The 27,553-nt window shown below is 39.7% G+C and overlaps 1 protein-coding gene across 1 annotated transcript in view; it reads right to left on the bottom strand.

The window, feature by feature from the left end:
* The window catches only part of GMDS (GDP-mannose 4,6-dehydratase), a 536,248-nt gene extending 508,701 nt beyond the window's left edge, over positions 1-27,547 (bottom strand). Inside the window, exon 1 of the mRNA XM_077769970.1 lies at positions 27,331-27,547. Within this exon, the coding sequence (XP_077626096.1) occupies positions 27,331-27,432 (102 nt within the window). The 5' untranslated portion in view covers positions 27,433-27,547. The remainder of the gene's footprint in view (positions 1-27,330) is intronic.
* Between the last annotated feature and the right edge of the window lie 6 nt (positions 27,548-27,553).

Here is a 27,553-nt window from a genome sequence, read left to right on the forward strand (position 1 = left end):
ATCTACATACTCTCATACCTGAGTAAAAGCCAAGACATTGCTATGTGAGCCCTTTTTCTCTTTAAGTGCATGGCCTAGGCTTGTGCAGTACCCACAATGGGAAGTACAACATAAAAGGGAAGAAAAGTAGCAAATTCAACCTGCCAAAGCTTAACGCAGTTAAAATGTACCCTGCTTAGCAGCAGAGGAACAATTCAGCAACTCTTCCTAAAGAAAAAGTGCAGAATAAAACAATGAAATCTTGCAATTTGCAACAACATGGATAGGGCAAGAGAGTATTATGCTAAGCGAAATTAGTCAGTTAGAAAAGACAAATACCATATAATTTCACTCATATGTGGACTTTAAGAAACAAAACAAATGAACATGAGGTGGGGGCGGAGTAAAACAAACCAGGAAACAGACTCTTAACCCTCGAGAACCAATTGATGGCTACTGGAGGGAAGGTGGGCAGGGAGGATGGGTTAAATGGGTGATGGGTATTGAAGAAAGGACTCACTGAGATGAGTACCAGGTGTGGTATGTTAGCGATGAATCACTAAATGCTACACCTGAACCTAATATTGCACTATATGTTCAGTCGCTGGAATTAAAAAAAACTTGAAAAAAAATCAGTAAAAATATAAAACTAAATCAACATAAGCAAAAAAGGAAACTACACTATGTATGTTGCATCCTTTAAGTAACATCTTCTTCGTTAAGATGTAAGAGATTCTAGGGATGCATGGGTGGCTCAGTTGGTTAAGTGGCTGGCTCTTGATTTGGGCTCAGGTTATATAATCTCAGGGAGATCAAGCCCCAAGGAGCCTGCTTGGGATTCTAAATAAATAAACAAACAAACAAACATCATAAAAAGATGTAAGAGATTCTTCACATATGTGTAGAAGCATATGAGAATAGCCATATGCTTACCTCACTGAAACTACACTGTTCTGTATAAACCATCGTTCAAGTAACACCTTCTTTCACTGATATATTATGTGTTTGTAGAACTATTTAAATAGGCCCATCAAGGTGTGCTTGGGTCTTCTTGAATGAAAACAACAGAACTCTGTCAATGTGAATGTCCTTCATCATTAAATATTTATGACAGCTCATCACTGATTTAAATGATCTATTCATAGCGGAAAATGACTTAAAAAGTCGAAAGGCTCAGAACTAAAATGCCACCACCACCCTTGTATTTTTCTCAGCACTTCTGTGGCCTTCTGCCTCTCTCCTTCCCTTCTACTTTGTAAGCTCTTCCTGTTTCTTCACTGTCCACTCCAACCCCCCTCCACCCTCATGTTGAATGTAGGCCTTGAGCAGAAGAACTAAAGCCATCTTTGAATGGGGGGGGGGGAACCACGCATTTAAGAGAAAGGAGGCACTTGTTGCAGAGTGCAATCAAGAAAGCAGCCCTACCCCACCCCCACAGCAGTCATGTTCCAGCCTGTCTGGTGGGCTTTTGGACTGGTAGTACCAACTGGTCAAAAGGCTGTCCTTTAACAAATCCTGACCAAAATACACTTGCTATGTGAAACCTGAAACCCAGTTCACCACAGGAAGAGTACTCAGCTGAACACAAGTTTTGGTCCTGAAGCCATGTAGTAATAAGAGTACCCCTTAATGATGCTTTTTCTACATGGAATGCCTTTCTTGGGTCAAACTTGGCAGTGTTGCAGAGCTCCTTCCTTGCCCCACGCTCTCTGGTGACACCTTCATCATGTGGGAGTCCAGATATGATGTCTAAGAAACAGGGTAAAATGAGGTTCCAGTCAACAATGGGGGGCAGCCAGGAACTTGACAACAACAGCAATCAGAGGCTCCTGGGGAAAACTTTACAGCTTTGTATGTTAGGGGAAGAGGAAGCAAGGAAAAGAGAATAGTTTCAGGGGTCTCTGAAGCCTAAGCCAAGTGGGCACCCCCACCCACCCCTTGCTGCAGCTCCACCCTCACCCAGGACTCTGCTACAGAGGGTGCGGGGAAGGGGAAGTTGGAGGAGAAGTTTCAATCAGGTGTCAGGAGATAAGGGACTATCTGTATCTCATCTGGCACACAGGAAAAACCAAAATGACCCTCTAGGATAGCAATGCTCCCATCTCCTGAATGCCAGTGTGCAAGGCGCTTTCTTACAATTCAATCCTCATAGCACTTGGAGGTAGGTTTATTACTTCTTAGCACAGGTGAGAATGGTATAGAGAGATGCAGAAATTTGCCCATGGCACCCAGTAAATACTGAGGTCAGGATTCAAACCCATGTTCATCTGGCTCTCCTCTTCCTTTAGGAACAGATTTCTCTCAATTCCAAGGCCAGGTCTAAGATACCAGAAATGGGAGCTTTACCAAAATCATCCCTGACAAAAATATTTGCCTATTAACAAAATCTTACTGCAATTAAATAGGAAATAAAAACTGTCAAGTTATAAAAAGAAATTAATCTTTCAAAGCACACTTGGTTGTTCTATCTGAAGAAGGCAAAACTGTAACCCAGGGGGTACATATGCCTCTACCTTGTAAACCTCGAAGGCTTATTCCTTCCCAGGGCCCCAAGGAACACCCTCTGTCACTGCATTTACTGTGGTCATCTTTCCAAGATGCCTTTGGGGGCAACAATGCTGCCTCTTCCATGACAGCCTTCGTGACACTGGAATACACCTCTGAAGAGCCAAGGCTGACTTCTTCTACAGGGTCCTGCAGTGGGCTAATTCCTAAAATTCTTCCCAAACCCAAACCTTAAAATAACCCACATAAGTCAAAGTCCTACTACATCTAGTTTCCATTATACATGCTGTAAATTTTAACTTAGGAAAGCAAAAAGTAAATTTAGATATCTTTATATGCATATTTACATCTATTTCTTGAAATGTATATTTAAAGAGAAGAAAGACCAAAGCCCATAAAGGTTAAGTGATCTGCACTGTTCGAAAAGCTAAGTAGTAATTTCACGTTTCCTGGACCCAACCCTAAGCCCTCCACTAACCACTGTGCCCTTTATAGAGAATCTTCTAAGATTTCCAGTTGGGATACTAATGATCTGCCATCTAAACAGAATTCCTTTTAAAAGAATTCCTTTTAAAACACTCCCTGTTTTTAGCGATTAAAATCAAAATTCCCATAATAATAGTATGACAATAATATAAACTTTTGATTATGCTTAGTTTAAAATCTGTATGTTCAAACATCATTAAAGATTAAAGACAACAGAAAGAAAATACTATGTAAGTTAAACTAACTCAAAACCTTTTAAATTAGTCAAATAGAAAAATGGATGAAATAAAATACCACTATAGGCCACATAAGAGCTAGAAGAAAAAAGAAATAATAGAGGCAGTTCAATATCTATTCCAATTCCTAAGTCTCTATTTCAAGGTTTACATTTAAATGTAAAAAAGCAAACCTCTCTGAAAAATCCATTATGTATTTTATCACTTCCCCTCAAAAACAACCCCCAAAAATCTTTCCATTCATCCATGTGAAATTCACTCAATATTTTTTTCCCCAGCATACTAGGGGTTGACTAACCTCACAAAACAAAGTCAAAACCACTCAGAAGCTCCCCAAAACTTGATTTCAGTTTCAGGTTCCCAAATTATTGAAACAACACAACAATAATTTGAATATTCCTTCCATGCACAAAGACTAGGCACAGCTGCAGAAACAGAGCTGTAAGAGTCAATTAACTGGGGACTCCTGACTACTAGCTGCTGCTGTTATTCTTTATGAGGTAGGAAAATTGCCTAAGGAGTCTGCCCAGAATGCCAAAGAAAGTGGTAAGAAAGGAAATCTCAATGAACCAACTAACTACTGCTTAGTTATAGGCATCAGGAAGAAGTGTTATAAAGTACAGTAACTCCAAATTCTTCCAGACACCTCTAGTTTCCAATATGCAATCCCACTCTAGATCATATAGCCATGAGATCATGTGGTCTGCCTTGGAGTCCAGAAAAAAATAGTCACCAAAAGCCAGGAAATTTATATATGAGTTCTGAGAATCAGACAAGTGAATAATGTTTTTTAATGTTTATTCATTTTTGAAAAAGAGAGACAGAGAGACAGAATCCAAAGCAGGCTCCAGGCTCTGAGCTGTCAGCACAGAGCCTGACGCAGGGCCCAAACCCACGAACCGTGAGATCAGGACCTGAACCAAAGTCAGATGCTCAACCAACTGAGCCACCCAGGCTCCTCCTGTGAATAATTTTTTTAATAAAACAATATTCAATGCTGATTCCCGAATGCAGTCAATAGACTAACGCTAATCCATGACATATTTTTAACTCTTTCTTTGACAAAATGAGAAAGATGATCATACTAAAGTAGGTCACATAGCCAAAAATACGTAAATTGTTGATTGCTCTTTATTCTGATAGCATATCCTTCTTACATTTTAGTGTGTAAAATGTCTTTTTTTCTTTAATTAAATGACTGATGCCCAGTAGGAATTTGCTATTCTTGAAGTTCTTACTGTCAGAAACGAAAACCTATATAACCATATATCATCTCAAATTGTTATCAGTCTACAAAATCTTAAAACCTGGAAGCTGATGGGGCACCTGGGTGGCTCAGTTGGTTAAGCGTCCAACATCGGCTCAGGTCATGATCTCATAGTTTGTGGGTTCGAGCCCCGTGTCGGGCTCTGTGCTGACAGCTAGCTCAGAGCCTGGAGCCTGCTTCAGATTCTGTGTCTCCCTCTCTCTCTGACCCTCCCCTGCTCATGCTATCTCTGTCTCTGTCTCTCTCACTCTCTCTCTCAGAAATAAATAAAAACATTTTTAAAAATCTTTAAAAAAACAAAACCCAGGAAGCTGCTGACATTCAGGACTCTGCTTATTCATTCCTCTAGGTGCAAAAAAGTACAGCAAGAAAACCTTACCCTCAATTCCTGATGCCACTTCTGAAACACAAACCACAACATTCTCTTTGCTTCTCAACACTTCTCACCAAGAAATGTACATATCAAACCACAGCTACATCACTGGTGTGATCTACTTGCAAGCACTCTTGTGTTCTTAGGAGCCTTCAAAACCTGGTTGTTATCTCTCTGTCCACACCTCACCCACCATCATATAATATCACTTCCCACTCTAGAATCATTTATGGATTACTGGCATACCATACAAGCAAACCATTCTGCAGCCAACCGAATCAGAAATGTATTAAATTTATTAAATCAGAAAGTTATTAAAGCTATTGCACAGACCAAAGAAGCTTCACAACCAGGAACAACACCGAATATCACATTGGATAAAATGTCCCACAAGACAGCTACAGGCAGAGATGGCAGCCTTAGCACCACTAGAACCCTGTGCAGGGCTACCTGCTTTTACCTGTCAGGCCTGTCTGTGTCTGTCACCCTCCCCGCTTTTGCCTCTTCCATAACCACATTCTCTTTTACTCCATTTGCTCCACTCTGAAAAAAAACCTGTTTCTCTTCTATCAGGAAAAATAAAAACCTTCACTGACCTGGATGCCTTCAGTAGATAAGAAACTATGTCTAGCTCTTCTCAGCCAAATCTTACATACTTGTAGCCTACACCTGCAGTCCCCCACCCCGACCCCGCCTTGGAGTAACTATGTAATGCAATTGTTGTTCCCTTCTTACCACTACTGCAAACTGCCTCATGACTTCTTGTTACTAAAATCAAAAAGCCCTTTTTCAGCTCTAATTTCTGACCTCCCTTGAAGCATTTGCAATACTAGGCCTTCTTATCCAAAATTCACCTCTGCAGTTCTACGCCAGGAAGTATACCCAAGAGAATTGAAAACACATGTCCAAACAGATCTTGTACATGAATGTCCATTATGGCATTATTCGCATGAGCCAAAAGATGAAAATCGTCCAAATGTCCTAGATGAATGGATAAACAATATATAGTATATCCATATAATGGAATAGTACCCAGCCATAAAAAGGATGATATTCTGATACATGGTACAACATAGAGATGAACTGTGAAAATATTATGCCAAGTCAAAGAAGCCAAATACAAGGGGTCACATGGTGTATGATCCATTAATATGCAATATCTAGAATAGGGAAACCCATAGAGAGCAAATTCAGGGCTGTGAAAGAGGAAGTGAATACTTATTGGATATGGAGTTGTCCTTCTGGGGTACTAAAAATGTTCCAGAACTAGACAGTGGTAATGAGTGCACAGCATTATGAATGTAGTGAATATCACTAATGATAAATATTATGATTATCTGTGTTTTACCAACAATAACAAACACCTCTATCCTTCTCTCAATTCCATCCTATTAACCTGTACCCTGTTCTCTGTTCTCTCCCCCTCACTACTTCTTCCCCCTCTTCTAGTCCTGAAATGTAAGTATTTCTTCATCTTACCCTCATCCTGCCATCTCCACACTCTCCCATTTGGAGAGATCATATCTATAACCATAGCAATTCAACTGTCTATTCTAAGAGGATAACTACAGAAAAGGTCAGCAAACTTTTTCAGTATAAAGCCAGATAGTAAACATCTTGCAAGCCACAAAGTCTCTATTGCAGCTATTCAACTCTATGTGGAAACAGCCATAGATGGTAGTAAAGAAATGGATGTGGCTGTGTTCAGTGAAACTTTATTTACAAAAGCAGGCAGCAGCTACACTTGGTGCATGAGCTATAGCTTGTCGACTCTTGCTCTACAGTATGACGTATTACACTCCTACATTCCCAGTGCTCTTTTATGCAGTAAATATTTCAACCAGGACTTTTAAAAAGGAGATATTAACTCCAGACATCATTCAATAAATATTTATTGAGAGCTCATCATGTTCTGGGCACGTGCTAGGGACATAGGAGTGACTAAATGAATGTCATTGCACCAACCACAGAAAGAAAGGCTTCTCCCCTGGTTCCCCCCAATCCAACAATCCAATTAGTACCTAAATTCTTTGATTCTCCTCTCACAATCCTTCTTACTGTTCCATTTCAACTGCTCAGTAAATATTTCTTAAGGGAATGAACAACTATCACTTTAGTTCAGATTCTTATCTTCCCACACCTGTAATAAAAAAAAAGTAGACCTTCTTCCTCTAGCTACCTTTCAAACTGTTTTGTCTACCACCTTCTCCCTAATCAATATCCTAAAACAACTTCTGTGAAACCACTTCTCTATTCAAAACCTTTGATGGCTTCTTACTACTTAATGGATGAAACTCAAACCTAGGGTTTAATCTACAAAGTTTAATCTACAAATGATATTATGATAATCATAATATCATCCATCCAATCTTGGTAGACTATCCTCCACTATTTTCACATCACCTCTACATGTCAGTCAAATAATGTGATTAACAGCCTTGAAACAAGCTGTATGCATTCTTCCCCACACCTCTGGTCATGCTCCTCTGCCCAGAAAAGTCTATCCGCTCAAAGTCCTGCTATCATGTAGAGTACAGTTCAGAGGCACCTCCTCAGTGACGTTCTCCTTTACATCCTCAACCACAGTCATGCCCCCTGGATATCATAACACATATTACACTGCTACTGTGACTTTACACTACCCTGTCTTACAGCTATTTCTGCATTTGTTGTGGCAATATGTTAGTTCTCCTCATATTAGTTACCTATTGCTGCATAACAATATTACCACAAATTCAGTGGCTTACTTAAAGCACCAAATATTTATCAGTTGACATTTTCTATGGGTCTAAAGCTTAGCTGGGTCCTCCAATAAGGCTACAAGCCAGGTGTCAATCCCATCTAAAGCCTGAGTGAATCTAAGAATATGCTCCATTTGTTGGCAGAATTCTAGGACCTAAGGTTTTAAACTTCTTGCTTGCTGTCACCCAGAGACTACACTCACCAACTCCCTGCCAACATGGCCACTTGCATCCTCAAAGCCAACAAAAGAAAATTCTGTTTTTATATAACAATAATGATAATGATGACAGACAGCTTTATCATTAGGAGCATATTGGTACCACAAACCTCAGTGCTAAATAAACATTTGCTGAAATGACAGATTAATGTTCCTCGTTAGATTAAGTTCCTTGAAAACAGGGACATCTTGTATTCTCCTTAATTCCAAAAAAAGGAATGTCTTACTTACCAGAAGACACTCAAAACATTTGTTGCAGGAAAAAGATAGGGATGTCCACTCTTACCACTGTTATTTAACGCAGTACTGAAAGTCCTGGCCTCAGCAATCAAACAACAAAAAGAAATAAAAGGCATCCAAATTGGCAAGGAAGAAGTTAAACTTTCACTATTTGCAGACAACATGATACTCTATGTGGAAAACTCAAAAGACTCCACCAAAGAATTGCTAGAACTGATACATGAATTCAGTAAAGTTGCAAGATACAAAATCAATGTCCGGAAATCTGGCACTTCTATATAACAATAATGAAGCAGCAGAAAGAGAAATTAAGGAATCGATCCATTTACAACTGCACCAAAAACAATAAGATACCTAGGGATAAACCTAACCAAAGTGGTAGAAGATCTATACTATGAAAACTACAGAACACTTATAAAAGAAATTGAAGAGGAAACAAAGAAATGGAAAAACATTCCATGTTCATGGATTTGAAGAATATTGTTAAAATGTCTGTACTACCCAAAGCAATCAACATATTTAATGCAATCCTATCAAAATACCACCAGCATTCTTCACAGACCTAGACCAAACAATCCTAAACCATGGATGGAACCACAAAAACCCCAAATAGCCAAAGCAATCATGAAAAAGAAAAGCAAATGTGGAGGCATCACAATTCCAAATTTCAAGCTATATTACAAGGCTGTAGTCATCAAGACAATGTGGTCCTGGCACAAAAGCAGACACATAGGTTAATGGAACAGAATGGAAAACACAGAAATGGACCCACAGCTATATGGTCAACTAATCTTCAACAAAGCAGGAAAAAATATCCGATAGTAAAAAGACAGTCTCAATAAATCATGTTGAGAAAACTGGAGAGCAATATGCAAAAGAATGAAATTAGACCACTTTCTTAAACCACACACAAAATAAATTCGAAATGGATGAATGACCTAAATGTGGGACAGGAAACCATCAAAATCCTACTAGAGAACACAGGCAGCAACCTCTCTGATCTTGGCTGAAGCAACTTCTTACTAGATATGTCATTGAAGGCAAGGGAAACAAAAGCAAAAATGAACTATTGGAACATCATCAAGATAAAAGTTTCTGCACAATGAAGAAAATCAAAAAAGATAAAAGGCATCTTTCAGAATGGGAGAAAATATTTGCACAAAAACCATCTGATAAAGAGTTAGTATCAAAAAATCTATAAAAAAAAACTTATCAAACTCAACACCCAAAAAAACAAATAATCCAGTGATGAAATGGGCAGAAGACATGAACAGACATTTTTCCAAAGAAGACATCAAGATGGCTAACAGATACATGAAAAGATGCTCAATCTACATTATTTATTTCTGCTCTAACCTTTATTATTTCTCTTCTTCAGTTTTTTTAATGTTTTATTTATTTCTTAGAGAATGAGAGAGAGAGAGGTTGAGAAGGGGAGGGTCAGAGAGAGAGGGAGACACAGAATCTGAAGTAGGCTCCAGGCTCTGAGCTAGCTGTGAGCACAGAGTCCGAGGTGGGGCCCGAACCCATGAACCGTGAGATCATGACTTGAGCCGAAGTTGGACACTTAACCAACTGAGCCACCCAGGCACCCCGTATTATTTCTCTTCTTCAGCGGGCCTTGGGGTTTCCTTGCTGTTCTGTTTCTAGCTCCTCTTAGTGGGCTGTTAGATTCTGTATTTGGGATTTTTCTTATTTCTTAATATAGGTCTGAATTGCAATGTATTTTCCTATTAGGACTGCCTTTGCTGCATTCCAAAGACTTTGGACTGTTTTGTTTTCATTTTCATTTGCTTCTATATATTTTTTAATTTCTTCTTTAATTGCTTGGTTGACTCATTCATTTATCAGTAGGATATTCTTTAATCTCCATGCATTTGGGAGTTTTCCAAACATTTTCTTGTGGTAGATTTCAAGTTTCATAGCACTGTGATCTGAAAATATGATGGTATGATCTCAATTATTTTATATTTATTGAGGCTGTTTGGTGATCCAGTATGTGATCTATCTTAGAAAATGTTCCATGTGCACTCAAGAAGAATGTGTATTCTACTGCTTTGGACGAAAAGTTTTGAATATATCCGTCAAGTCCACCTGCTCCAGTGCACCACTCAGGGCCATTGTTTATTGATTTTCTGCCTAGATGATCTTTCCATTGCTGTAAGTAAAGTATTAATGTTCCCAGATATTACCACATTCCTTTCAATAAGATTGCTTATGTTTATGATTAATTGTTTTATATATTTGGGTGCTCCTAAATTGGGACATAAACATTTATAATTGTTAGTTTTTCTTGATGGATAGACCCCATAATTTTGATATAATGCCCTTCTTCATCTCTTGTTAGAGCCTTTAGTTTAAATCTAATTTGTCTGATAGAATTATAGCTATTCCAGCTTTCGTTTGACTTCCAGTAGCATGATAGATGCTTCTCCATCCCCTCACTTTCAATATGAAGGTGTCCTCAGGTCTAAAATGGGTCTCTTATAAAGCAAACCATGAAAGACTCTTGAATACTGAGAACAAACTGAGGACTGATGGGTGGGGGGGGAGGAGGGAGATGTGCATGGAGGAGGGCACTTGTGGGGATGAGCACTGGGTGTTATATGGAAACCAACTTGACAATAAACTACTTGTAAAAGAAAATAATAATAATAATAATAAATAATAAAATTAATGAAAAGATTTCCAAAAAAATAAATTAAATAAAATAAAATGGGTCTCTTGTAGACAGCATATAGATGGATCTTGTTTTTTTATATATATATTCTGATACTCTGTCTTTTGATTGGAGCATTTAGTCAATTTACATTCAGTGTGATTATTGAAAGATATGGATTTAGTGTCATTGTGTTATCTGTAGGTTTCCTGATTGTGGTGATGTCTCTGGTCCTTTGTTATCTTTGCAACATTCCAGTCACAATGTCCCTCTTAGGTTCTCTTGCAGGGCTGGTTTAATGGTCATAAACTCAGTTTTTATGTGGGAAAGTCTTTATGTCTCCTATTCTGAATGATAGCCTTGCTGGATAAAGGATTCTTGACTACATATTTTTCCTATTCAAACCGTTGAATATACTCTGTCACTCCCTTCTGGCCTGCCAAGTTTCAGTGGACAAGTCTACTACTACCCTTATATGTTTACCCTTGTAAGTTAAGGCCCATTTGTCCCTAGCTGCTTTCAGAATTCTCTCCTCATCTTTGTATTCTGCAAGTTTAACTATGATATGCTGTGGAAAAAAATCTATTCCTGTTACATCTGAAGGGAGTTCTCTGTGCTTCCTGGATTTGGATGTCTGCTTCCTTTCCCAGATTAGGGAAGTTCTCAGCTATAATTTGTTCTAGTAAACTTTCTGCCCCTTTCTCTCTCTTCTCCTTCTGGAACTCCTATAATATGGATTATTATGTTTCATTGAATCACTTAGTTCTCTAATTCTCTCCTCATGGTCTAGTATTTTTTATCTCTTTTACTTGCCCTCATCATTTTCCATAATTTTATCTTCTGTTTCAATCTGCCTCTTCCATCCTTGCTGTCCCTGCATCTAGTTTATGTTGCACCTTATTTACAGCATTTCTTAATTAGAAATCGTGACTTAATTTCTTAATTTTCTAATTAGAAATGTCATGACTAAGTTTTAGTTTCTTCATCTCTGCAGCAAGATTCTCTGTTGTCTTCTATGCTTTCTCCAAGTCCAGCAATTAATGTTATGACTATTATTCTAAATTCTTGATCAGATATATTTTTTATATATGTTTTGAGCAATTCTTTACCTGTCATTTCTTCCTGGAATTTCTTTGGAGGAGAATTCTTCCATTTCATCATTTTGAGTATTGTTCTGTCCCTTTTGTGTTTTAATAGCTTGTCCTCCACCTGAGAGCACTACTATATTAAAAAAGGGTCATATGCTGTCCAGGGCCTGGCCCTTCTGGAGGTGTTTTGGAGTATGTATGCTCTCTGTTATTGTGACTCTGGTTGCTTTATCTCCCTACTCGTAATGGTGGTTTGGAGCTTCCATCAGGTGTGCTCTGATTTGTTCACTGAAGTAAACCTAGAAAAAAATTAAAAAAAAAAAAAAAAAAAAGAGGTAGGAGAGGTGGTGGTGGAAGAAGCCTTACCCCATACAAAGAGAGCAATGACAGGGCCAGTGAAAAAGAAAACAAAACTGACCAGGCAGAGAAACTATACAGCTCAATTCAGAGAGACAGAAGAAAATAAAGAAGACGGAGCTACAGAAGAGCTGCAAAAAGAATAAATTAAACATGTCTGCTTAAACAAACTAACAACTAGTGTAACCAGACTAGAGAAGGGATGAAATAAGAGGAAGAGGTAAAGGGGCGCCCGGGTGGCTTAGTCGGTTAAGCGTCCGACTTTCGCTCATGGCTCAGGTCATGATCTCGCGGTTCGTGGGTTCGAGCCCCGTGTCAGACTATGTGCTGACTGCCAGCTCAGAGCCTGGAGCCTGTTTCAGAGTCTGTCACTTCCTCTCTCTCTGACCCTCCCCTGTTCATGCTGTCTCTCTCTCCTAGAAATAAATAAATAAATAAAACATTTAAAAAAAAAAAGAGGAAGAGGTAAAAATACACACACACACAAGACACTAAGAATTGACCAAGAATTAAATCAGAAAATGCAAAACCGCTGAGTGCCTTGGAACCCGTGCCTGCACTGTCTGGTTCTCTCAGTGTCAATCTTCCTCTGGTATATACACAGTTACAAAATGCGGAAGGGCGTGGTTTGGTGTAGATGGTGGCGCCTTGAGTTCCCTGAAGCCCTACCTTATCGGTGATGGGGAGAAAAATGGCTATATCGCAGTCTCTCCGCCCCAGTATGTGTCCCAAACCACTGTTCAGGACGTCCTCACAGTGCAGCACAGGCGCTAGCAAGTTAGTTTGTCCCGCTCCAGTGTCCCGCACCTCCTAGGTGCTCAGCTGGGATTCATATCCCACGTTTTAAAGGATTCCCATCTGCGCTTCCGGGGAAGTGCTAGTCCACCCCGCTGATAAATGGCCTCTGGCTGGCGGGTGCAGGCAGTGTTTATCCTTGGAACGGCTATACACCTTCTTCCAACAGCACTCCAGGGAGAGGCTTGCTTTCTCCCACTCCGGACCGCACCTCTGAGCTAGTTACCGGCGCCCAGGGCTGGCTCTCCTCCTCTCCAGGTGCACAAACAGGCCAGCGGGCCCAGTCTGCAGAAAGCCCCGCAGTTAGAAATTGGATTTTTCTCCATTTTTTCCAATCTCGGTCCGTGGTTTTTCTCTTGTCCAAATACAATACTACATTTCCACAGCCTCTCTTTCTCTTCCTTTTGTCTCTCCACAGAAGGGGATCCCTCTCCTCCGTGCCTATGCCGCCCCATTTCATCTCTCCCAGTTCGCAATCATGCACCTATGGCCTGCCAATTTGTCCCCATGGGACCCTGGAGAGGACTCTGACACTCTGTAATCCGACTTTTGAATTCCAAGTCCTCTGGTCTCAACACTGCTGTGTCTGAAGGATGAGAGAACATCAGGTCCCCCTACTTCTCCATCATGTTGACTGGGTCTCTAGTTTATTTTTGTTAAAGATTGCTAAAGGTACATTTCAAGGCTTTTTCACTCTTCATTAACGAACATGCCTCTATTATATGGGACTGAGCAATTAATTTCAGCATTATAATCAAATCCAATATTCAAGCACATACAATATAACCAATCTCCAGAGGCACAATTTCCAAGTGTAATTATAAAGTATAAACACTTTCTATAAATAAGTAATAAACCTTTACTTTTTTTAATCTTGAAGTTAAAAATAAGTCATATGAAAGTCAGAAAAAGGATATCCTAAAATTCACATGTACTGAAATTCTTAAAAGGCACACACAGTATGACCATCTGAAAAAGATAAGGCAAACACTCCAACAAAGACACTTCATATGGGGCACCTGAGTGGCTCAGGCAGTTGAGCCTCCGACTTTGGCTTAGGTCATGATCTCACAGTTCATGAGTTCAAGCCCCATGTTGGGCTCTATGCTGACAGCTCAGAACCTGGAGCCTGCTTCAGATTCTGTTTCTCCCTCCCTCTCTGCTGCTTCCCTGCTCTCTCTCGCAAAAATAAATGAACATTATAAATTTTTTAAAAGACACTTCATATAAAGTCATCTAACCTGAATTCTGTGTAACACAGTTCTATGTAACTGAGCACCAAAACAACATCCTAAAAGTAGATTCATTTCAATGAATGGATTTATATACACAATTATGTTACTACTTATAGTAAGTCACAAGATTTGGCAGGAAAACCACTTACTGGCTTGCCAAAGACTAAGTTTGGCACACTGGTGAACACTGCCAAGAACATTACCAATAATTGGCTTTCTATCCCACACAATTATCTCCTAAGTATGCTTCATTCAGTCATTCCCCATGTACTGAGTTCTCATGGATATGCTTAATGGAACTGAGCACCTTGCTTCCAGTTAATCTGGAAGTATGAGATTCCCAAAATTCTTTACGGTAGGAAGAGACAGTAAGCTGAAAGTTGGAGGGATCTTGTACAAGAACATGATATTAAGAAAATATAATTAAGATAAATAAAGAGGGAAAGAGAGCTAAAGTATACTAGAATAACCCAGTTAATTAACTTCAATCATGAAACTAAAAGGAAAAATGTTAGTTTTGATGCCAGATAAGTGAGAGCCACATAAAACTCTGGGGGATGAGCAAGAGCACTGGCGAAGAGTACCATAGAACAGTATGGACACACCTACAGCTTTTCCACTCCACAGCTGCTGCCCACGTTGTTCTAAAAGACTATGTGGCCATGACCTCTCACTTGTATCCCAGCCTTGTATTTTAAATAGATTATAGGTTATTTGTCTTGAATGTCATGCTGTCACCTCAAATTCAAGAGGAACAAAACTGAATTCAATATCTTCCCCAGAAGTTGGCTTTCTTTCCCCATGACTGCATTTCTGCCCATGGCAATACCATCCAGCCAGTTTCCAAAATTAAAACAGCTTTGAGGTCTCCAACTCCTGCCCTTGTTACATTCTCTATATCTAACTGATCACAAAATCCTATTGTCCCTTTGATTCCCTTTTCTTCTCCACAACCAACATTGCTTGCATCTGTAGCTTCATAATTACAAGACTCTCCTAGCAGGTCTTCCTACATCTATTGTTCGAATTCATTCTGTATTATCTACACCAAACTGTATTCTCTATTTTTTTTTTTTTTGCTTTTATTTATTTTTGAGACAGAGAGAGACAGAGCATAAGCAGTGGAGGGACAGAGAGAGAGGGAAACACAGAATCTGAAACAGGCTCCAGGCTCTGAGCTGTCAGCACAGAACCTGATGCGGGACTCCAACTCACGAACCGCAAAATCATGACCTTAGCTAAAGTTGGACACCTAACTGACTGAGCCACCCAAGCGCCCCTACTAAACTGTATCCTCAAAACACTTGTCTATCCTTCTCTCATACCTCCCAATCTTGTGAACTTATTACACAAAATAACTTATTATACATAATGAATTATTTATTATACATAATAAATAATAAGCACTATCATTTCAGAAACTGTGTGGACACTGTGTGAGGTATTATTATAATCATATGTAATCCACACATCAATTTGTAATGTGGGTATAATTAACTGCATTTTAAAGAGGAAACTAAGGTTCAAGGTTATTAAGTAACTCACTTACGGACACTCAGCCAATAAGTGGCAGACATCTGTATATGTACTTTTTTTCAAAACAGGATTTGAGCCCAGGTTTCAAGCTCACCCAACGCTGAGCTCTTTCTGTCACATAACAGTGTCTCTGCCTCTTCACTGCTTTATTTCATCAAATCCAAGCACCTCTACCTTTGCTAAAAGCTGGAAATACAGCTTCTAAGATAGAAAAAAGAGTGTGAAAACAGTAACATCTTTAACCACTGTTCACCGAATATAAGACTATTCAGGGGCGCCTGGGTGGTTCAGTCGGTTGAGCATCCAACTTCAGCTCAGGTCATAATCTCACAGTTCATGGGTTCGAGCCCCGTGTTGGGCTCTGTGCTGACAGCTAGCTCAGAGCCTGGAGCCTGTTTCAGATTCTGTGTCTCCCTCTCTCTCTCTGACCCTCCCCTGCTCACGCTCTCTCTCTCTCTCTCTCCGAAATATATAAAACATTAAAAAAAATTTTTTTAAAGACTATTCAAAAGAGTTCTATGTCAAAAAGAAGAATAATATAGTATATGGGTGGTCCTTAGGCAGCTCAGCTGTCTACAAGAAGGCTTCACAATTAACCCTGTTAATACAACAGCACTTGTAACCAGAAACTTCCAAGAAGGAGATGCTCAATAAATCTACTGATACTTAGAGAATTTTTTAAGTTTATTTATTTTTTTATTTTGAAAGAGAGAGAAAGAGGGAGAGACAAAGAGACAGCGTGAGTAGGGAGGGGCAGAGAGAGAAAGAAAAAGAAAGAATCCCAAGCAGGCTCCACACTGTCAGCACAGAGCCTGATACAGGGCTCAAACCCAGGAACTGCAAGATCATGACTTGAGCCAAAACCCAGAGTCTGACACTTAACCAACTGAGCTACCCAGGTGCCCCAATGATACTTTAGAGCATTTTTATTTAAGAAAAGATCTTCATATGATTCTGTGACTTATTTATTACTAACATACTACTTAACATGCTGAAAAATTGCTTGTTACTCACCAGACTATCAGCTTCTTGAAGACAAAATTATGTTCATCTTGCCAATACCTACCTTAACAGAGGATAAAGCTCAGCAAATATTTACTGAATGAATAAAACCTCAACTATTAAATGCTAAACTCAAAATACATATAATAAATAACAGGAATTTAAAAATCCTTTCTAATCAAAAAATCACTTCATGAGGTATAACCTAAAAGGACAGACAGCTCAGATTCTTCACTTTAACCTTACAAATTCCTTTTTATTTATTTTGCGGGGGGGGGGGGGGAGAGATGTGAGAGAGAGGGAGAGAGAGAATCCCAAGCAGGCTCCACCTGGATGATGCGGAGTTCCTCCCCCACCCCCACCCCCACGATGCGGGGCTTGAACTCACAAACAATGAGATCATGACCTGAATTTAAATCAAGACCTGGACACTTAACTGACTGAACCACCTTTAGGGTTCAATCCTAAAGTCATAGCACTTTACACTCTGACTTGAGAGATGATCAAAGTAATCCCTTTGCAATAAAGATCAAGAAACAGGCTCTGAAAAAATTAAGGTTATAAAATAAAGTTGATGGTAAAACCCATCTTCTGATTTTCAGTTCCATGCTCTTTCCTCAGGTAATCAGTTAGTTACAAGTAATGTAAAGACATAAAAACCCTTTCCAACACATAACAGTCTTTGATCACGGTAGGACAGCACTCAAGTCATCTTTCTCATTCCAGTTATGCCAACCTTTCATTCCAGGACCACAATCACAGTAAAGAAGATTCAGAATGCAGTCCACTGACTGCAATCCTCTTACAGGAAGATAAGACCGGCTCCCAGATCTGCTTACGCAATCAGTCTGTAAGACTTAGTGATGTTAAATTTCTTCGCCTCCCAGTACTTTATAGTATTCTGGTTGATTCCAAATGCTGTGGAACTTTCTGTCCTTTATAACAGACTCGTGCAAAGCAAGGCTAAATATTAATACCCTCCTCATTCAACTTTCTTTCCTTGAATTCAAGAAATCTTTTATTATCTTTTTAAGACTGTGAAGAGAAAGTACAACCTAATAATGGGGCAAAAGTCCCTATTATGTGCCAGAATTATTTTATACTTAGTAGAATTACTCTTCCAACCCAACAGCAAAGGTTAAAACTTGCCCCAAGCCATGCATCTCATAAGCAGCTAATCAGTAATTTAAACCCAAGCTGGGCTAAAAATCTAACTCATTCTCTTCACTTGCTCCAAGACAGTGCCCCAGCCTGCATAGAGTTTACAAGATTAGTCATCAATATAGGCCCTCCAAAGAACTAAGATATGACCCACATGACACAGCTAATAAAATAAAGTAAAAGGATTCTAATGTAGTGATTAGCACAGGCTTATTTTATTACTATAATCCACCTTTCCACAAATACAAAAAAAACTCTTCAATATGCTTTGTCTTCCAAATCTGATATACAATCTATGTATCTCTCCTTGGAATTTATATGTTGACACCAATTACAAACTTAATAGAAAATAAAATTAATGGGATTTACATTTCAGATATCACTGTGCAAAAAATGACTGGACTCACTTTTGGATAATATATTTAACTTCCATGTTCATTGGGGATAATAAGAAAACTGCATCATTGGTGTGCTCTGCTTCTTCAGTAATAAATATAAACACTGAACAGTGCCTGGCAGAAAGGAAATTTGCAATATATGCTAATCATTGTAATTACCATCACTATCTAGAACATTAATGCCATTGTGTTACCAGAACATGACATTACTAGAATATCAATGTCATAAGGATGGTCATTTTTGTTATTGTGTTCACTGCTTTATCCCTATGCCTGGCACATAGTTGGCACCCAAACATTTGGCAAATGCATTAATTACGACTAACAATACTTCTATTACTAAGCAGAGGATTATTCACACCAAAATGTAATTGCCTCTGGAAGAAGAGATAAATTAAACATGAAAAAAAATAACTACCTGGAAATTTATGAGAGGAATGCAATGCTACTGGAAGAGAGAAGAGAGGAGGCTACTCTCAAGTCAAGGAAGCAACTCTTCTGACTAAACTAACTCTCCAGAAGAAAAGTTAAATCAAAGTACTTGCTAAGATGAATTTGCAGGCCAAAACATTTTCAGGCTTAGAGCAGGCCTGTTCATAACAGGGTACAAGAATCTGGAAGACTTCTGAGTCTCCTAAGGGAAATCTAATCTGGACCTTGACATCAAAGACAAACCCCAGTCTACAGAAAGGAAAAGTATCAGTGGAGAAAGAAAGAAAAAAATGTATCTAAGGGCACAAAAGTGAACTGGGAGCTGTAACTCTCAGATCCTTGCGCAGGTAGAAAAATCCTTGGGAATAATTTGTAGCAGCTGCACAAGTAAGCATCTCAACCTCTCACCTGCCTCTCTCCACCACACTGAAAACTCGGACTACCCATGTGCTCATCAGAGCTTATAAATAAGCTCTTCAGTCACAATTTTTATCCAGACAGCCCATCGCCCACACTGTAGCCTGAGACCTACCTGTTTCTAAGGATCCTATTAATTGACCACTGGCTCTTGGCTCTCCACTGGAATAGGAAGATTCATGGGCAGGGAGAAGTATCTTCATCTCTTACTGTAAAATCCCTTAGAGAACTGAAAAGAATGGTGGGGAAAGGAGCCACAAAAAGGCCTCAGAGAACACAGTGCTTGACCTCCATTCCCTACCCCTATTCCATCCTTCCACTAAGACACACACACACACACACACACACACACACACTAATGTTAACATCACCTAAGGGGTACAGTATGGCACCAATCAAATTATATAGCCATCTTTAAAAACACGTTGAGAGCAGTGAACTTCTGCAGTTTATTGACAAACCGCCCCAACAGAGCTAGTCTGAAAACGCAGGAGAGAGGGTCCTGAGGAAAAAAAACACTTAGTGCATTAAGGGTTCTTAGGCCATTTTGAAATTCCCAAGTCTCAGTTTCCTTGTTTAATACAAGGTGGACAGTAAAAATTCATACCACCTGGGATTAAGAAATAATTTGTAGACGGTGCTTAGTACACTGCACGGCACACAGTAATCATTCTATCAACGTCAGTAACTTTTTTCTGTACCCTATCCCCAAATAATGATCTACTAAGTATCCAGAAGGCAAACATTTTGGCTCACTCCTTAAACCTGATTCTTTACCTAGAATCACAGCCAAATAATTCTGCTATAGTGGTGATTTTTGTCTAACAAAAGTTCAGGAAAGGCTGCTTCAATAGGCATGTTGAGAACTCTACACCTCAAAAAGCTGCTGAGGATCACAAAGACAATGAACCTTCAGTTCATCCAGAAATCAAGTCAGTAACTAATAAAAGTCACTCTCAATCCAGCGTTGGAGTCCTGAGGCCAAACATGGAGATGTGCAGCACTCATGAGTACCCCCATGTCATGAGTAGATAAGGTAGCACTCCATAAGTTTGGAGGCACTAACCAGCTTGGGACAGTCTATGACCTTGAATGAACAGTGATTGTCTAAGGCCCTAAAGCATGTGTTGTCTAATGTAAAAAGATATTCAACGTCACTAATCATCAGGGAAATGCAAATCAAAAAGAGATATCTCTTTACACCTGTCAGAATGGCTAGAATCAAAAAGACAAGAAATAGCAAGTGTTGGTGAGAACAAGGAGAAAAAAGAAGCCTTATGCACTGTTGATATAAATGTAAATTGGTACAGCCACTGTGGAAAAAAGCATGGAGGTTCTTCAAAATAGAAATAGCATATGATCCAATAATTCCACTACTGGGTACTTACCCAAAGAAAACAAAAACACTAATTTGAAAAGATACATGCACCCCCTATGTTTATGGCAGCATTATTTACAGTAGCCAAGATATAGAAGCAACATAGTGTCCATAGTGGACACTACTGTCCTAGCATCCTAGTGGATTAGGAAGATGTAGTACACACACACACACACACACACACACACAGAGGAGTATTACACAGCCATTAGAAAAGGATAAGAACTTACCATTTGCAACAACATGGGTGAACCTAGAGAGTACAATGCTAAGTGAAAGAAGTCAGACTGAGAAAGACAAATTCCATATGATTTCACTCATATGTGGAATCTAAAACACAGAACAAATGAATAAAGAAACACAAAGCAGAATCAGACCTGTAAATACAGGGAACTAATTGATGATTGCTAGGGGAAGGAGGTGAGAGAATGGGCAAAATGTGTGAAGGAGAGTGGGACATACAGGCTTCCAGTTAGGAAGGAAGTAACCCACAGGAATAAAAGGCACAGCACAGGGAATACAGTCAATGGTACTGTAATAGTGTTGTATGGTGACAGATGGTAGCTACACTTGAGGTCAACATAGCATAAAGTACAGAGGAGTTTAATCACTATGTTATACACCTAAAACTAATGTAACATTGTGTGTCAATTATACTCAAATAAAAAAATTGAAAGAATGTGTTGACTAAAGTTAACCTTTCTTTAGTGTTACAATTCTCCTTTATAGATCCCATACTAAAAATTCCTATTTAATTACCCTGACCTCACAATTTTTGCAGAGTACAAAAGATTTTGTTATAAGATGTTAAATGTTACATAAAGTTACCTTTATCTTACATATTGCAACGGATTTGATTACTTCTTCACATATATATTTATTATTATTCAACTTTCTAGAACACTATAATCTACATTTTATTAATACATATAGTTTTTACTCTAACATTCCTAGCTTGAAGCAGTCTCTCTTTCTTGTTAGAAGACAGTGTTGATGAGTCCTAAGATAATGGAAAGACAAGAGCCCAGGGTGCTAATCCTAAGGCCAGCACTAATTTGCTGTGTGACCTGGGGAAATCACATTTTCTCAGTCTCCTTTCCTCCTCTCCACAATAATGGTATTTCACTGCAGCTCTAAAATCCCAGCATGTATACCAAAGAAATATGTTTCAAATTTAGTGATAAATATGAATACAAAAACAGTAGGAAATCTATCACGCAAAACTAGACATGTTACCTTTTTTTTTCCTGAAATGAATATATTCCATGTCCTTTAAACCTTAAGTTATAATAAATCATTTCACCTCCTAAACTGCAATTTGTCTGTCAAGTATACACTATCCTATTCTGCCCAGTACCCTGACAATGTCTTCCTTCTACCCAACCAAAAAGGAATACATCATTAACATTTTATTCTTATTTTTACAATCATCTGCAATTTCCAGGCAAGTCTTCCACAAGACAATAAACATCAGGAACTAAAGATTAATTTATCAAACATTTTGAGTGCTTCACAGGGGATAAATGACTAAGACACTTTTTTCCTATCCTCAAGGAGTCACAATCCTGTAAAGATATAGGATGCCATCACTCCCTCTCCCAGCCAGACATCACTAACCAATCATGGGCCTCTCCCTTGAACTGGAAAAAGCCTTGGCTCCAGGACACCATGTAGCCATTAACAACCAAATAGGCTAGTTTTAACAGATATTATCACACTTCACTAAATCTCCATCTCCATAAGTGATGATTCTGATACCTATATTGGAACATAGAGATTTGTGGGAAACTGAATATGGATCAGAAAGACCAAGAGTACTGTCCCAGTCATTTATTATAATTCAATTGAAGCATTAATTAAAAGGGGTTAAGAAAAAGTTAAAAGGTGGGAAGAATGGTACTTCCTGCCAATTCTCAATGATCATTTTCTAATATGCTAAATTAACCTTCAATGAAGAAAATGAAGCCTGCAAAAGCCACCTGAATCTAGGCAATTAGGTTATCCATTTCTTCAAAGGCCAGGATTGCTTCATGGAAGCTAGAATATCCTCAAGTGAAACAAATTAAATTAGTGAAAATAAAAAATAAGGCCACAAAAACAAAATTCTGAAACAAAATAATATGGCTTAAAGAATCTGACCTTGATAACTCAAAGGGACTAAAAGTTTGTTGTCTTCCAAATACAGACAAGTTAACTCCTCTTGACTAAGGATAAATGCTTTCTCTTCCATTTGTCATGATGCAGAAATCTGGAGCCTTGAATTGGTACTTGCTTAAATGTTTGGCCAGATCTAAACCACTTCCCAAAGAAAATCTAGACCAACTTACAGGTGAGAAGGACCTCACCATGTCAAATTCTTCCACCTTTAAAACACCAATATTAACCTTACAGTCAACACACCTGACAAAGTAATCTGTAGCTCCAACTTGCCTGCTCTCTTAGCAGAGACCAGCTTGAAATAACAGATATTAGAAAAGTAGATTTTAAAAAAGAGGGTTGGGGCACCTGGGTGGCTCAGTTGGTTAAGCTTCTGACTTCGGCTCAGATCATGATCTCACAGTTCGTGGGTTAAAGCCCCGTGTCTGGCTCTGTGCTGACAGCTAGCTCAGAGCCTGGAGCCTGCTTCAGATTCTGTGTCTCCTTCTCTCTCTGACCCTCCCCTGCTCACGCTGTCTCTCTCTCAGAAATAAATAAAACATTCAAATAAACAAATAAAAATTAAAAAAATTAAAAAGGGGGAAATCCATTCAATTATCTAAATCTCCATCAAAAAAGTATGCTTTTGTCATCCATTAGGGAGTAATAAAAGTGTTCCAAGAAGATGACTGTCTTCTTTAAAAAACTATCAAGCATATTGTGCATCATGTTATTCTGTTGTTTAAAAGTTCTTTCTCTAGGGGCACCTGGGTGGTTCAGTCGGTTAAGCAGCTGACTCTTGATGTCAGCTCAGGTTATGATCTCATGGTTCATAAGATCAAGCCCCACATCAGGCTCTGTGTGGACAATGCAGATGTTACTTGGGATTCTTTCTCTCCCTCTCTCTCTGCCCCTCCCCTGTTCGTGCATGTGTTCCCTCTATCTCTCTCTCAAAATAAATAAACATTTTTAAGGTTATTTCTCTAAGAGTGTAATACTAATAAAAAGTTTCACTCATGTATCCACTTTGTCTTGACTATCAGGAAACTCAAAGCTGAATTTCACGTCCACCTCGACAGCAGCTACCCCTTAGCTTTGGGTATACTACCTCCACCTTTCTATTGCCTTCACTGAAGACAATTCGATTTTGAAGTGTTGGGGTCTTTTTTCATTCTTTTTCTGATGGTCCAATGATGTGTTTTTTATTGATGCCACCTCAGAATCTTTTTGGAAATGAGAAAGGGCTCTAAATAGTTTAATAAGTTAAATTCCCTCTATTATTACTTAATCGATCCTCACTGTCCCCAAACTCTTCCCTCTCTGCACTCTTGTGCATGTTGTTCACCCCATACATTCCCTGCTATTTCAAGCATTCAACAACTTCTCCCAAAGTCCTGAGGTTGGATAAACCACTCATTTGGCCCCTAACACACTTGTACAACACTACTTTTTTCATGTGCATTGTCTTAAGTTCCTCAAAGACAGTGATATCTCAGTGGGCAATGAGTAAGTTTAAATATCTTTATATTCCCATCAACATCAAAACAAGCCTTGTACCTTGCAGACACAGAACAAAGATGTGATGTTAATGAGAAAAGTCAACATTTTGAAAGCCCACTATGTGGGAGATAATATACTGAAAAGGTTTCTATGTTGAAGCAGTTTACAAACCAAAGAACTAAGAAAATTACCTATATAGCCAATAGGGGTTGCATATATGTAAATACAAAGAAAGTTCATGGAATGGCTGCATTTGGCAAGATTAGTTACAGTGCACAGAGGCTTTTAGGAGAGTGAAAAGGAGTACAACTTGTGAGGGCATTCAGCCACAAAAGGACTCCAATGAGGTATTAAGAGACAGTATTCACACAACAGCAAGAACAGTTCCATATATGTAGTAAAGAACCACAAACATCGTTAAGACAATAGAGGTAAGCTTTGGGGATGGCTGGCAGAGGGCCTAAGGCAGCAAAGCAAAGCCAGAGCCTGGTTTTAAGGTGACTTAATGAGGTAAAAACTTTAAAAACTGATTCACAACTACTGTATTAAGAACAGACAGGAGGGCTAAAGCTAGAATATGAAGCTTGATGGTAAATACCAGAGATACTTAACAGACAGGGCACCATGGCTATCTGCACTCATTCTCAAGTGGGAATTTGGGACGACCCACTTAAGAGCCCATCATAGCACAACTGCCACAAATGACCTATGGGCAATGGTGTCTGTCTCACCTTCTTGAATATGAGACCTCTTCTTAGAGTAAAACAATCTCTTTCTCACTCTCTAATACACACGCACGCACGCACTTGCACACACACACACACACACACACACACACACCGAGAGAGAGAGAGAGAGAGAGAGAGAGAGAGAGAGAACTATATTTTAATGTGTGAAGCCTACCACAAAAGCAGTAGTAACAAAATGGGTCTAAGCAACCTCTCAGTTCAAATCTCAGCTCTGACACTTATTGGGTGTGCATTCCCAGGGAACATTCTTAACCTCACTTAGGCAGGTTTAAATTGGGAATAAATTACCTGCCTCTAAGGTAGGGATATAAAATGTTTAGCAGAGTGAGTGGCTCAGTAAGCTCTCATTGAGTATTATGTTTTTAAATGGACAATAATGTATAGATTTTCAGACGTCTTGTATAACTCCACAGTCCTCTGGAGATCCTTGATACCCAGGTGGGGAGTCACTGCCCTAGAAGATAAATGCACTGTATAGCAGAGCAGTCCATTCACAAGGACTTAATGTGGTAACTACAGAGTTCAACACTGTGCCAGGGGCTATAGAAGCCAGCACAACAACTCAACATGGAAAGGGATAATGCAGAGATTAAATGTTGAAGGAAAGCTTAAAACACTGGTGCTGAGAGTAAAAGTAGCGTGAATCCCAAGTAAGAGTTTAAAGTCAGAAATGAAATGGTGAACCAAAAGTTTCTGCCCAGAGCATAGCATGCTGAACACGTGTGTAAAAAAGACTTCCCGGTGGCAGCCTACAGGACAAACTACAGTAGGGGGCCACTTCTGTACCTCCCTTGCCACTCAGTACCAACCAGATTACTGTGTTCAAAGCTCTCAACAAGCTTTTTTTTTCTAACCTGCATTGATTCAGTGCTGATCACTTAAATTGGTATAAACCATAGCAACAGAGTTACATTAACAGCTTAACTAATTTCTTAATGGTATTAAAAAAAAAAACCTCTACCTTCAGGAGTTCATATAAGCTCAGTAAACATTTGAGCTTCAGATCTAGTCTAAGAAATTGGAAGAGTCCTCAGCATTGGGGAGGGAGGGACTATGTAGGCCATGACCTGGAAGCATATGACCTCTTGCCTAAATTTAATGGTTCACTTCCTCAACCTCAAATCCTTGTCTTACCCACCTCTTCCACCAGTTTTCAAACAGTTGTTTACTGTAACTGCTTTAAACACAGTAAGCTGCCTGAATCAGAAACTAATCAGTTATCCAGCAGTTAAAATTGTCTAATACTCTTTGACTCTACATCTGGCCAATTCCAACTTCTTTTCTAATGCTAGAGTGCTTTGAGGGCAGTCTAAATCCCAACTTGACACTTCTAGTTGTTTTATTTCAGGCAAATCAAACCCCATGCCACTTCCCACATCTGTAAAGTGAAGATTAAAAAAAAATCACCTTCAAAGAGTACTTGTAAAAACTAAAAGAGTTAATATTAGTCAAGTGATCGATATAATAAGCACAACATTTATTAGCTGTTATTATCATCTTCATTACAGAGTAATATTAGCCACTACCAGGAAATCTCCAGAAATACTGTTTAGAAAAATACATGGGCAAAATTATTCCATCACCAATGAATCTCACATAGCACAGCTTGGTTAGGTAACAGTGGTCGGGTTCTACCTGTTGCAACATCTCTAAGAGATGACAGAAACAGCCACGCTCAGCCTGCACAGGGGGTTCCAACATGCAGGACAGCTCCTCATGATTATCTCACTCAAGGAACTCCTTTTGCTTACAGATAGAACCCTAGCCTAATTTTTGGACCAGTCTGTCACATACAGTTCAAATGTGTTAACATGAATCTCAGAAGCTTGTGTGTTTAAAAAATATTTATGAGGTGTACTCTTTAAAAACAACAACAAAAAAAACATTTCCTGGTCTGTTGACTCCAAGGCACTACTTTCTTTTATTTTGTCTCTTCCGGCTGGTAATCTGGTTGAGCGGGAACGAAAAGCGCAAGAACTCCCCTGCCTCCCAAGCATTAGCAGCAGGTAAGTGGCCTTGGCCCTTACACGGAAATACAGCAAGTTGACTCCACACACACTCTCACGGAAACCCAGTCCTTTTCCCTCCCCCAGCACTAGGATCTCTACAGAACTAAACTGGAAGTGCACCCTAGAGGGCTTGGAGAAACAAGCGCTCCAGTCGCGGGCCGGACAGGTGAGAGAGCGCAGTCTTGCTCAGGTTTGAGGACCACATCCCAAGCAGAACACACGCCCCCAAGGGAAACCTAGAAGCATCCAAGGCATCCAGCACACTCCCCACAAGACACATCTTGTCTCCGACCTCTCCGACAAGCCACACTGGAAACCTTCCGGGATGCCCAAAGGCTGTTCCTGGAAACGCGGGCAGCCCCGAGCGCGGGGCGAGGCGTACACGTGCCCCGGCAGCAGCAGGCCCGGCTCGAACCCCCTCCTCGGCACTCACCTGCCCCGTGATGCCAGTGATGAGCGCCACCTTCCTGGGCTTGCCCATCTCACCGTCCCCGGAGCCCCGAGCGCTGGGGCAGCATACCGCCGCGTGTGCCATGTCGCTACGGGCGTGCGGCAGAAGGCTGGGCGGAGCGGAGGCCAGTGAAGAGAAGGCAGCGGCGCCTAAGGGACGTGGGGGTGTGCCGGCGCGCAAACCTCCTCGCCCAGGCTGCCGGGAA

Source organism: Crocuta crocuta, unplaced genomic scaffold, assembly GCF_008692635.1.
Source record: "Crocuta crocuta isolate KB4526 unplaced genomic scaffold, BGI_CrCroc_1.0 scaffold24, whole genome shotgun sequence".
In the NCBI taxonomy this organism is placed as follows: Eukaryota; Metazoa; Chordata; class Mammalia; order Carnivora; family Hyaenidae; genus Crocuta; species Crocuta crocuta.